This window comes from Periophthalmus magnuspinnatus, chromosome 9 (genome assembly GCF_009829125.3).
Source record: "Periophthalmus magnuspinnatus isolate fPerMag1 chromosome 9, fPerMag1.2.pri, whole genome shotgun sequence".
NCBI classification, from domain to species: Eukaryota; Metazoa; Chordata; class Actinopteri; order Gobiiformes; family Gobiidae; genus Periophthalmus; species Periophthalmus magnuspinnatus.
The window spans coordinates 28969175-28982157 of record NC_047134.1 but is presented as its reverse complement, the minus strand read 5'-3'; the positions used below and the strand labels follow the sequence as shown (position 1 = coordinate 28982157).

The 12983-nt window shown below is 41.2% G+C and overlaps 1 protein-coding gene across 1 annotated transcript in view; it reads right to left on the bottom strand.

Annotated features, from left to right (window-relative positions):
* Positions 1-340: 340 nt before the first annotated feature.
* grid2 (glutamate receptor, ionotropic, delta 2) overlaps positions 341-12983 on the bottom strand; it is an 834579-nt gene continuing 821936 nt past the window's right edge. Inside the window, exon 16 of the mRNA XM_033973100.2 lies at positions 341-915. Within this exon, the coding sequence (XP_033828991.1) occupies positions 466-915 (450 nt within the window). The 3' untranslated portion in view covers positions 341-465. The remainder of the gene's footprint in view (positions 916-12983) is intronic.

Genomic DNA, 12983 nt, shown 5'->3' with positions numbered 1-12983 from the left:
GACGAAATGGACTGCCGATTGATGGAAAAAGTCTGATGGTGGTGACTGGTAATACATCGTCTCACATGAATCGTTAAAAAAAGAGTGCATAACTTTTCAGAATTCAAATTTATAGCCTGATTTTTTTTTTTAAACTGCAGTAAAAACTACTACTGAGCTAATTCAGGATCGAAGGGACCCAAAAAACGTTAGTCCAAGAGCTACATTTGGACCTCGGGCCATACGTTGAACTTTCCTGCTTTTTAAAATTCATAACCCCAAATGTCTTCTTCAAACTTCTTCACTTAAAGTAAGGTTGATATTCAGATTTCAAGTAGTTTTTAGTCATGTAGGTAATACATGTTAGCCACGCAGGATCATTTCACCCATCACCCCGTTCTAATCTCAAAATAGACTTGTTATAGATTTGTTATGTACACAGACTACACCTCAAACTTCCCATCTCTTCTCTTGAATCCCGCCTCTTTAAATGGAGGTACCCCTATCTGGATCGTTGCCGTATCCGAAGTTGGGCCCTGGTCCGGTCGGCTGGTAGGGAATGGAGGACATTGTTTTGATTGGACTCCGAAAAAACCCACCGTTTGGCGCTCTCTGTCTGAACGGTCCAGTCCGGTGGTCCTGCAGTCCGCCTCCGCCACTTCCCCCGAATCCCGCGGAAAAGCCGGCAGCAGCTTTGGCGGACAGGCTTCGGCTCAGGGTCTGGATCTGTTCGGGGATAAAGGTTGTCGTGGTGATGTGGGTGTTACGGAAGTCGCTGATCTGCTCTAGGGCTTGGCGAGCGGCCGGGAGGGCGTCCATGTCGAGAGGCGTTAGGTCAACGGAAGAGGTGGAGAACTGCTTGTGGGGGCTGTCGTCCTCGGTGCACAAGCTGTTAACGCGCCGGTGTAGGTGTTCCAAGTCGATCTCCTTATCGTCCTGCAGGGGGCGAAAGGGAGGAGGAAATAGGGCGGGGGTGGGCGTGGAAGGTTGGTGGATGCATTATGTAAAAGATTGATGTTTAAGAGGTTGAAATCGTAGTGAGAGAAGATGTTGATTCAAGATGATAGAAATGTATATCGAGTATATTCAGAAAGAAGTTGGCGGATTCAAAGAGATGATTTAAAATATGAAATCGAAAGGAAAGCCAAACATTTAAAAAAAAGCAAGTGGTAAAGTGTAAATTTGGTTGATTGGCGTAGTAAAAAGTAAGTTTGGAAGAGGGAAGTTCGGAAAAGTTTGGAAGTGAGTTTGGAAGACGGGAGGTAAGATTGAAATGCAAAATGAGATGCCAAAGAAAATAATTAGTTTGAATTCAATCAAATGTAATGGTAAAGGGACAGAGGTGGTTTACAATAGCAGTAGAATAAACATGTCATGAAAGTAGGAGAGAGATTACGTAATCGGAAAGCAGGTCAAGGCCGTGAGTGGATCCGAGCCGATAGTAGCCAAAGTATAGCGTGACAACATAATGCAAGTGAGCAAATGTGTGAAGAATTGCATAGTAATTTGGGTCAGAGATGGGAGGTGAGGAGGTGAGGAGGTGAGGAGGAGAGGGTGAGGGGGTGGGGGAGATGGGGGGGAGGGATAGAGAAGCACACTATGAGAAATGGTCAGAAATAGAGAATTATACACACACTTATACGGTCTTTAAGGGAGCAGCTTAAGTGGACTACAGGAGCATAACGTGCAAGTGTCAAACATCTTACCAACGACTACGTGTACAGAATAACTTACTTTAAAGCCGTACCGCGTAACCTTTCAGAAGCAAGGTACACCGCCAGCGTGTCTACATACGAAGATGTTTTTGCTTCGCCTGGAATGTTCCACAATATGGCATTAAGTGTCTATTCTCACGGAGTCACGGGGAAAGTTACAGGTCAGATCTGGGGACCGTATTTTTGAACAACAGAAACACCTGTAACTAAATAAAAGACAGGTTTAACGCCAGACTGCGGCACATTCCAGCAAAGCGCTATCATCTCCGCGGGTAGACGAGCAGGTGGAGGTACACGCGCACCGGAAAAGTTACACAGCGCACCTTTAAAATAACCACTTACTTTTAATCCATCCGGCCCCCATGCCGTGAATTCACAATGAGATCACAACATCTCGTTTTCGTGTGAATTAACAGTGGCCAGATGTAAACTCTTACTTAATCATTGTTATGTAACATTCAACATACTTAAGTTATTCAAAGGAAACTTCAAGAATAGGTTACTAAACATTTAATATCTTAGCTTATATTACAGTATGGGTGATTGTCAGTTGAAGGTGGTCCATGCTAGTACATACAAGGGTGCAAAAAGGCAAAATCGGGTGCTCGTTTTGTTTAATAGTGAGGTATTAAAGGGATAAAGTTGTGGATAATTGGTGCACATACACACTTAAAGGGGCAGTGTGCTTCTCAGGGTTTGGTGTCCGAAAAACGGAGGAGAGGGCGTGGTTGTTTCGGGTAAACGACAGGCTGGGACATGGGAATATTTTGAAGGGATTTGGGGTTGTTGATTTCGTTACTGACCGTTTCCACTGGTTTTTGCAGGTACCTCTGGCCCTAGTAGTGTATGCAGCTGAGTGGTACAAAGGCAGAGCAGTGACGCGCCCTGGTGGTCATCTAAAGAAGTGACAAATTGGGGGGGGGAGAGGAGGACGAAAGGGTTGGCTGTACTACTACTACTACTACTACTACCATACACACTTGAGAGAAATGAGGTGAGAAAGGCAGAGAGGGGGACAGAGGAGGAGGGTTTGCGAAGAAACTGGCTGCCTTAAGTCACATGAACTACCTCTGTGTAGTTTCATAACACTGAATTATTCAAAAAAAGCTACTCTCAATGCAAAATACATCAAATTCCTTTAGACTTCTGCAGGTTCATATGCACAGTCCTGATATAATGTGGAAGCTTTTGAAAATAAAGCACAATATTGTTACATATGAATATAACCTATTGATAACTATGTCATAACTGTACAATACAATGCTTGGTTTGCCTTTTAATAGAAGGACAGTGCCCTCTTGTGGTGTAAAGGCAGCATTGCAAACTTACATCTATAAAAGGTGAACATAATCTTTAAGTATGTTATAACTGTACAATGCAATGCTTGGTTTGCCTTTTAACAGAGAGACAGTGCCCTCTTGTGGTGCAAAGGCAGCATTGCAAAATTACATCTACAAAAGGTGCGTTTGCTTCTAGTGCAGATTGTGCAGTGGATACACAAGTTGGACTCCTACCATATTTGATGTATTCTTCACCTATTTTCTAAGGAATTACTAACCAAAGCAAGTATTTTTTTCGAATCTTCTACTGAATGTATAACCTTGGGGTGGGGGGCGAGGTGGTGAAGGTGCTCATTCTCATTTTTGGTGCGATCTCGGGGGGGTTGGCGGGCTCGTAGGAGTGCTGCACGATTAGGGCGCAGGGTATATCGCAGCAGGCGGGAGGCTGGTAGCGAGAGGGGGCGGAGACGGCGGCGTTGCCCGTGACGGAGCTCTGATTCTGGACAGGCGCACCCAAGCCTAACGGGCGCTCGTTGGGCGTAGGGGCGCACGGTTCACTCTGCCGCACTGTTGGGCCATCAACCTGGTTCTAAAATGAATTAAGGTTTGGTATAAAGAAGATGGGTACACATATGGAAGTGCATGCATGTTTTTGAAAGCAACCAGCCAATGAAATAGTAAAGCAATACATGGATGTTTTATGGGAGATGGGGCAAAGAGGAGGGGGGTCCATGGGGGAGGACAGACAGGTGGGGTGAGTGAGAAGAGAGACATGGTAGTCAGTCAGCAGCACACACAGTTCAAGCATAGGTAGCCATTTTGTGCCTTCATAGACACACAATCAATACCTGAAAAAGGGGAGATGTTTTAATGGCATTTTCTATTGCTCTTTCTCCCTCAAAACAGAGTACTTATCTACAAAAACAAAACAAAGTTGCTATAAGCCACAGTGACACGAATCAGGACGTAGGGTTAGCGCGAGAAGACAGGCAGTTTTACCAGTTTATCAATATAGCATAATATTTCTGTTCTTCTCACGCTAATTCTACTAAGACCAAACCACAAGTGTTACAAATATGAAAAAGTTCTGACAAGGAATTTTAACATTTTGATCATTTGGGTTGTCATGGCAGAACTCTCTCATATTGAAAACATCCATAGAGCATGTACTTGATGACATAAACAACCGTGACATCATTAGATTTCTACAACCAGGTTAAAAGCGCATTGAGTAACTTTCCCAGTGGAGCGTCTGCCCTCGTCTCCACGGAGATGTTATTGTTTTGTACAGAATATCCCACAGCGTGCCAACAAACTTATCTCAAGGGACACAAGCACGCGACGCCTCCGGGCCGAGTTACAGGTCAGATCTGTGGAGAGGCGAGCCTGTCCGTAGTATGAATGCTTTTCAAGGCACATTTTAGCAACAAAAATACCTGTAATTGAATAAACTGAATGAAAATATAATGCCATGCTGAGGAATATTCCGGGCAAAGCAATAACATCTCCGCGAAGACCTGCAGTTGACGGACTCTCCACCAATAAAGTTCCGTAGTGCACCTTTAAGACAAATAGCTTGTTACGATCATTATTACATTTGCGATTTGACTTTAGTTTAACGATGCATTTATAGTGGTATCAGATTTATGAAATGTGCTATATATATATTTAAAACCATGTCCAATTCCTAAAATACTGAACAATAAAAACATACAGGTCCAATTATTTATCTTATATAAAGAGTGACTCAGTTCAAATAGGCTGTAACGTCTCGTATTGCCCAACAAAAGTAGTGTCATATTAATGCGTTATCACTAATATTTCTTTCTTTAGGTAGCTCAGTACGCATACGTGGTGAATTATGATCTTGCTTCTGTCTATACAAGCTATCGAGGCTAAAATAAGTGCTAACATTGATTCAGTCTCACAATAAGTCACCATTTAAAGTTGCGTGTCAATCAATGCATCGTAATCACGCGCTAACGGCTAATGGGTGTAAATGCTGCCTAGGGTAAAATTTGCAAATTGACAGAGGCTAAAATGGGTACGCTTAAGCAATGATCCATACAGTGTGTTAATTATAATAGTGAGTGGGTGATTGCAAAGCTCTGTGTTGCATTTCTGTTTTTCAATATAATAAAAAAAAAAAAAAGGATGGTGTATTTATAATAATTGCCACTTTCATTCATAGTTTGCGCATGTATTGTTTTATTTTTGCATAATTTTCAACATTATGAGTCTATGTGATGCGTTGAAAGTTAAGCCACAGAAACAGCACTACAAAATGGTATGATTCACTATGGAGTTTTTTGGATGCAGCCAAGCAAACACTTAACATCAACATGCAAACTGACATTAAAATGCAACCATTCCACAAACCTTTCCATGGGTTTCAAAATGATAAAATTAAATATTATGGTTGTTGCCATAGCGATTAACAATATCTATTTAATAGGAAAGAAGTCTAAATCAAAATGTTGCATGTAACAGAAGCTGAAACCCATGAATACAGCAACAAGGCATGTAACAATTGGGTGTTTGCTATTAATATTAAAGGATTAAGGGGCTACAATGTTTTGTTGCATGGTAAGAATTATTAGAGGAACTACATAGACCATGATGCTTTGCTACACTATTTTCTGATCTATGTTATAATGCTGTTTCCTCATCACAAGCAAACCTGGAGTTGTGTTTTGTTTCATTCATATGTTTAACACAAAACCCTGCATATTTAGTCTGAGTTCTTCTCTCAAACAGAAAACACTCCGTTCCACCTTGTGATGTCATGTGGTGATACAGGAAGTGCTCCAATGTAATTTTAAACTCCACACACCTTCACTAGAATCATTTGGATAATTTCAGGCCTGGAATTATCAATCTCTACTAAACTAAAGGTAAAACGTAGCTGCTAACTTGAAAACTACCACAATATGACATCACAAGGTGGAGATGTAGACAAACTAATAATAAAGAGTTACTTAAACGTGTGTGAATGAAAGAAAACATAACTCCAGGTTTGTTTTTGAGGAGGTAAAAACATTATAACATGGCTTAAAGCTCGCAACACTGGGACATTTCATAATGATGATGTTTTGAAATATGCCAAAAATAAAATTATTGGCATTTATTTATTTTTTCAAGCAAATTATCATTTCTAAAATACAAAAATGTCAGCTAACAATATATTTTACAAACTTGATAACAATTTGGTTATTGTTACATCCCATAAATTACAAACATTTGGACATAGAGTTACTGCAATGCAAAAACACAGCATTACAATATGAATATGAAGCCACATGTGCAGAATATGATTATAAATGTTTAAATATGTGTCGCTGTGTGAAGCATGGGGCTTGGGCGTGGGGGTTTGTAGCAGTTATGTGTATACGGCGTGTGCATTGGTGCGTCATAATTGGCCTACAACAGTTTGAGTGTTCACGTTGATGGATGAAGCTAACTTTGATTTATGCTCGTCTTTAGCCCGTGCAGTTGAAGTGAGTCCATTTTAAAACCGGGTGGGTGTGAGTGGTTTAGCAGGAGATGGCTTATTTCCCGATTGCCGCAGGAGAAAGGAAAATTGCAAAAAAAAAAAAAAAGGTTAAGATTGATAAAGCACGTCAACGATTAAAGCGAGAATGATGGCGTCTGTGATGCAGCACGGTGACCGCACGGGGCCGGCGTTGGTGCTGCGAATGTTGGCTCAGTGTTTGAAGAAGAATTAACAGATATGAGAAAATTCTGTGTCGATACATTTGATTAAGTCGATGGGTCTTATCTTGCCCCTGGTCTTAACGCTGCGGTGGTGTTGGCGAGATAATTTGCAGAGAGTGTTGGGGGTGGAGCTGTAAACAACAGGTGTGCCGTGCCCTAACATCAGGTGGAACAAACTGAGGCCGTGGTGCCAGAATCGTACAAATAAATATCAAACTAGTCCACTGAAAAGCATAACAAACTTATATACTCTTTCTTTTATATACTATATTATATACTTCTATTCTTTTATCTGATGATTATTTTTTTTCTAACTGTTTTTTTTACAGCAGAGGACTAATATCTTCACCGTAAAAGCGCTCACACCTTTCTTTGCAGCCTGCCATCGTACCAGCCCACTCCAGCCACCACCCGCCAAGTACACCCTCTTTACGCTAGCATTAACACGTGTAGGCAGCGCGCGTCCGACCTTGGACCTGGACCCCCTCATTAAGGCTCCTGCTCTGTTAAGACCGGAGACAAGATGCAGCCTGAAATGTGTTAACCAGCTTTCTGCACAATTTCCAGTGCAAAAGACTTAGACATCAAAATCTTTATCATTTTTATGTTCATGAAATTCTAGCTATTGTTTGTGCATAACTTAAAGGGAACTGATCTTTAGAATAAAAAACAAGCAGCCTATATAAATTATTTGACCAGATATTTTTGAAATTTGAAAACTACATCCTAATTTATTGGTTTTAATGTCTTCTAAGCAAAATAACACAGTATAGACAGACTGGCCTTTCACTGTTCATTTTCTCTATGTATTGAGATTAGCATTAGCTTTACATCCCCCACTGATTACAATTTAATGGTAATTTTATGATGATTATTGTGATTATTTTTGTTTTGATTTGTTGTATTGTGATTTTAATGTATTTCTTATTGCATTGTGTAATTGAGCAAGGCACCTGCTCTACATTAAAAAAAGTTTTCTTAGCAGTGGTAGGACAAGACACAGGTGGAGAATAGCAGAGTTTCAGTCATTCTGCTCCAGGGCAATATGGCAAACGGTCACATTTTTATATAGCACTCTTCCATCTTCAAGTCACTCAAAGCGCTTTACATCAAGGAACCACTCACCCATTCACACACACTCATCCACCAGTATACGCAGAGGTGGTTGAGTGTTTTGCCCAAGTACACATTGACAGCATTCATCTGTGAGAGCTGGAATCGCACCGCCAACCCGTGTCCCATTGGATTTGACCGCTCAACCAATGATGTTTTATGCCGAGAGCAGGATTCGAACCGCCAGCCTTCGGTTCAGTGGACGAACACTCTGAGTCTTTTGAGTTGGATAATACACATTTAAATAATAATCTACAGCAGCAATGCAAGAACTCTTTCCTATAATAAAAACCATTACAAAAACGTATTATCATTGTTTTATGGCTACGGACTTTGGTAATCGCAATAAAAATTTCAATACGCACAATCGTATTTCTTGTAATATTATAAAACATGCTTTATAGACCTTGACAACACTAAAATCCACATTTGAACATTAAGCCTTACAAAATCGTGTTCACTGTTGCCGTGACAGCGAGCGGTCCATGGTGTAGTTCATTTAAAGTGACAGATAGCGCGGCATGAAGTGTGGTTAATTACATGCTTTCTGCTTTGCTTCCCTTCATTCATTTAACTCAGATGACATTAAAGGCACCAGACGGACTCCGACGGCCATGACTAAGGTCAAATTGTGCGAAGACACAGACTTTTCCCCACTCGATAAATTCTAACATCTGCAATTTGTCTAATTAGCAGCTCTGAGGCAGGCTGGTATTTGTTTTGTGCTCTCTGGTGAGTTTGAATGTGGCGCAGGGGGGCGGTGGACACGCTCGGCTCTTTTCTAAGTATCTATTTCTGCACATTCAACCACACGTACATCCTTGGACAATTTAGTACGGACAAATGTTTTTGCCACAGTTATCATTATTATTTATTTTTATGTTTTTTTTTAATGTTATGTTTTAGGCAACATTTACACATATTGATCAGTATTTTGGTTTTGATTTGTCCATTACAATTTACAGCAACTAAAAACTAAAACTGAGTCTGAAGTGCCGTGGCGGTCCAAATAGGAAGTGATTATAGGTGCGCTTCTGGCTCTATCGACTCTGGCTCCAATTCACTTTTCATTGAACTGCAACTGCTGCCGTCAGCTTTGTCATTTTGGTCTTAAAATGTTCATATTAACCCGCTCTATATGATCTTGATATTTGTATTTCTCTATTTTGTCCATGAATCAAGAAATGAACATTAATAACAGACAAATCAGCTGAATTCCTTCCCCGACGTTGATCTCGCTAAGTGGTGCTAAACTAGTGGTGCGGGCGGGAAGGGGCGTTACCTTCAGCAATTTAGCTCAGGATTGGCTCTTTGGTTGCTATGATACTCGCTGTTGGAATATGGAACTTGACTCCAAATTTGCCCCTATAACTGTTAGCCTCGATGAGCTTCATTTGACTGAAGCCAAACGCAATGGGTGACATCACACTCACTTAATCCACTTCTTTATAGTCTATGGGTGGCACTCCGGGCTAAGCAGGACTCCCATTCATTTCAATGGAGCATTTGAGAAAAGTTTTGCTGCTTAAATATGATATAAAGTAGGTTCATTTGCGTAAAAAGTTCTTTGTACTTGTGCACCAACAAGTCAACACTGCACCGATTCTCTGGGAGGCCTTAAAACAGCTTTGTAGGCCCTTGTAGAACTTATTTTCCTGTCATAATCAGCAGCTCAAAACAATTTTGTGTGTGATTGACAGTCGGAGTAACCAATCAGAGAAATGCATGGTCTATCCGTATCAAAACAAAGATGGAGGCTTACAAGTATAAAAGAAAAGAACAAAAATCACAGAACTGTAATTAACGGTTGTTTAGCGCTCTATGACACTGTACGTGATGCTGGTAACTGGGATTAAACTGTCAACCTGAAAGAGAAGAGTCATGTTACTTTGACCTGTCTAGTCAGCACTAATTCTCTCTTAAACCCCATTTAAAACTAAAATATGGAACTTTATAGAGGCGGCATGACCTGCTTGACTCCATGACCTCCAGGCCTCCTTTTGCGGGGATTCAAGCCAATTCACAGTAAGGACACATTTACTGTGTTTTTCAGAGCAATAAAACAACCAAAATGAAAAAAAAAACCCACACAGGGGCTTTAACCACTGATACCATCTACTATAGAGATTACCTATATAATTAGGCCAATATGTTCAATGACGTGTTCCCTGTTGTTCTTCTATGGTCCAGTGCCCTCATGTTGTTTGAAGAGTACGCCCCCTACAGTGTGAACAGCTGGCCGGAGCAGGTCATTGTCCTGACAGTTGAACTTTGCTTGTTTTTGTTGTTTGGGGTCATGTATCAAACAGGGCCATGGCTGACTGACCTCCACGCACCCGGCAGGCCACATTTTAATGACCAATCGTTGGACTACAGTTTGCAGCAATACTGAAACTTTATATTAACCTAAAAATGCACACACACACAAAAAGTTGTAGATTCACTGGTTTGAACTCGTGCTGTTGTGTCACTGGGCAAGGCACTTTGAAATAAATGGCTGATTTCAAGGGCATATCACCTCCAACTTTAAACCTCGACTGAAAACAAAATAAGACAGAATATAGAAAGATACCGATTATACAGAAGGGCAACCGTGGCTCTTGTCCACCAACGCGAAGGTCAGAGTTCTGTCGTTGTGTCCTTAGGCAAGACACTTCTCCCACTATCTGATGGTGCAGATTGGCAGCCTCTCTTCTGTCAGTCTACCCCATGGCAGCTATGGCTAGTAGCTTACCACCAAGGCACTCAAAGTGGTTTGCATCACCCATTCACATACACATTCATACAGCAGTGTACACAGACACTGGGGGTGAGGTGGGCTAAGTGTCTTGCCCAAGGACACAACGGCAGTTTTCATCTGTAGAATCACACCGTCAACCTGTGGGTCAGTGGATCTCACCGCTCTATCAACGTAACTACTGTGGCCCATTACTATTACTATTATTATTATTATTATTATTACTAACATTGCTGGTCCAAACTTAACTTAAGTGCATGCTGTTCTTGTGTCAATGGGCAAGACACCTCAGCCACATAGCTCACCAGAGAAGTCAATTATCGCGTAGCAGTTTTTCAATGGCAATCTCAACGAAAATAAGCCAGAGGGAGATGATACTAATTGTTTCATGGTGTGTTTTTTCTATGTAATCAAAAGCTATAGGAAGTACATAATGCAGCCTCAAAGCACTTAGCATCATAAACACTTTCTCATTCAGATTATGGCTTTTACAGACTATGACAAACACTGTTTAGATTCCCGCTGTTTGCTATTGAGAGCTGTTCTCAGTGAGGGGCTGATTCCACCGGCTGCACTCGGGGTTAATGAAGACGACGGGGGAGAACGGGAGGAGAGGGAGGCAGAGTGGGAGAGACGATAGAACCTAACTGTGCTTAAGTCTTCGCTGTGTACTGGTCTGAATGACAGATTAAAGCTGGTGCAAGGCGGGGGACTCGTGGTGGGGAGCACAGGATGAGTGTGTTTGAACAAGGAGGGGCGTAATGGTGCCAAGAAGATCAATGAAGTTAAATAAGGGTCAAGTTTGGGGGGGCAATCTGACTAAATATATTCAAAGGAAACAGAAAAAAAGCTTATGTTATATTCGTTGTATTCATCTTATAGCATTACGTTAGTCGTGCTGAAATATGGAAAATGTGGAATAAAAGTATTACTGCAAATGTACTGAATGAACTTGCCTAAAATATCAGTCATGTTCATTAGTGATACTGACAAAACAAGCCACAAAATGAACACATTTAGTGAACCCCAAATCTACATTTTGTTTGGCATTTGTCTTTTAAATAGTAATAGTGTTTTCTGCTCTTTATCTCAGTAAATTACACAATGATAAGCCCAGTGTTGGTGAAGTAACAAGAAACATGAAAGCATGATTTTTACTTTACTCTTAAATCTTGAGTTGATTACTTTGTGTCTTAAGCATGGAGGTGAACTTGTTTCTCTGTAGGAATGTGACACAGACTTATTTTAAGATGTCTTCGCTAGAACCAGTTGCTTCGGTCACATGATACTGGTGTTCCTCTTCAGGTTGACAAGAGGTCTAGTAATCCATCTTTTAGTGACTGCAGGCATCTCTTAGTGACGTATTCTACCTCTCTGTGAACAGCTAACCATACATCCCTTTGTGACCTTGTTCGGACAGTATGTAAAATGAGTCAAGTCCTTATAAGACCTGTCTTCTATAGATAGTACCATGAAGGGGCTTTAAATACTGGAAAACTCCTCTGAAACGTAAAGCATGTGCCTGCTGTCTGTAATTCCATTCATCTGATCAGATAAACTTCTTTCAACTCTCTACCTGGTCTGAAATCTCTTCCTTCGCGATTACAAAACAGATATACTTCATATTATTTTTGGGTACTTGCATTCAAGTACAGCTGCTCCTTCATTTGATGACATTCAGAAGCTGCATTTGATTACACAATTTAGGCTTCAAACTGCAGTAAGAAAAAAAAAAAAGTGTTTATGTCTTGTAACTCTTTATGTGTTGTTGTTAATTTTACTACTTTTGTATGTGACACTTGGTTGCTATGCCGATAAGTTGATGTAAAGGTTGCATCGGTCTGTGACTGGTCTGTTTTGGAGACTGGCTGGAATGAGTTGTTTTGCTCTTGTTTTGATTACGTGGGTTACGTCTTACAGTAGCCCTTGTGTTCAGAAAATAAACCGATGTTGTTACAAAATGAAACGTATACTCAGCATACAGTCCTACTCTGATTGGGCTATGCAAAACCCATGTTAAGGTGGGTATTCAGTATTTTGTACCTTGATCACATAGGCTACAGAACAACCAGAGCCTCTCCACACTCCAAACCGCCCGCTAGGCCCACTCCTCTCCTGAAGAACCCCTCTTAAAGCCACATACACCGGGAGCGCGCTAATTGGCAGTTAAATATCTCCCTGCTGTACCTGCGGAGCTCAGGTGAATCCGTGCTCTCTCTGCTCGTAAATCTACCCAAGACGCGGGGAGTGCAAATAAAAGTGAACAATTACACAAATCAATGAGCAAAGAGCCCGGAGGAGGCCTGATTCATGCGGGCAGCACTTTCAAACGGTTGATCAGGGTCGCTATGTACACCGGAGGAATTAGCACTCAGCAAACAAAGCTCCTGGAATGGTTAGCGCACTTTATCAAACAAGCTAATAACACATTTGACATTGTTTATC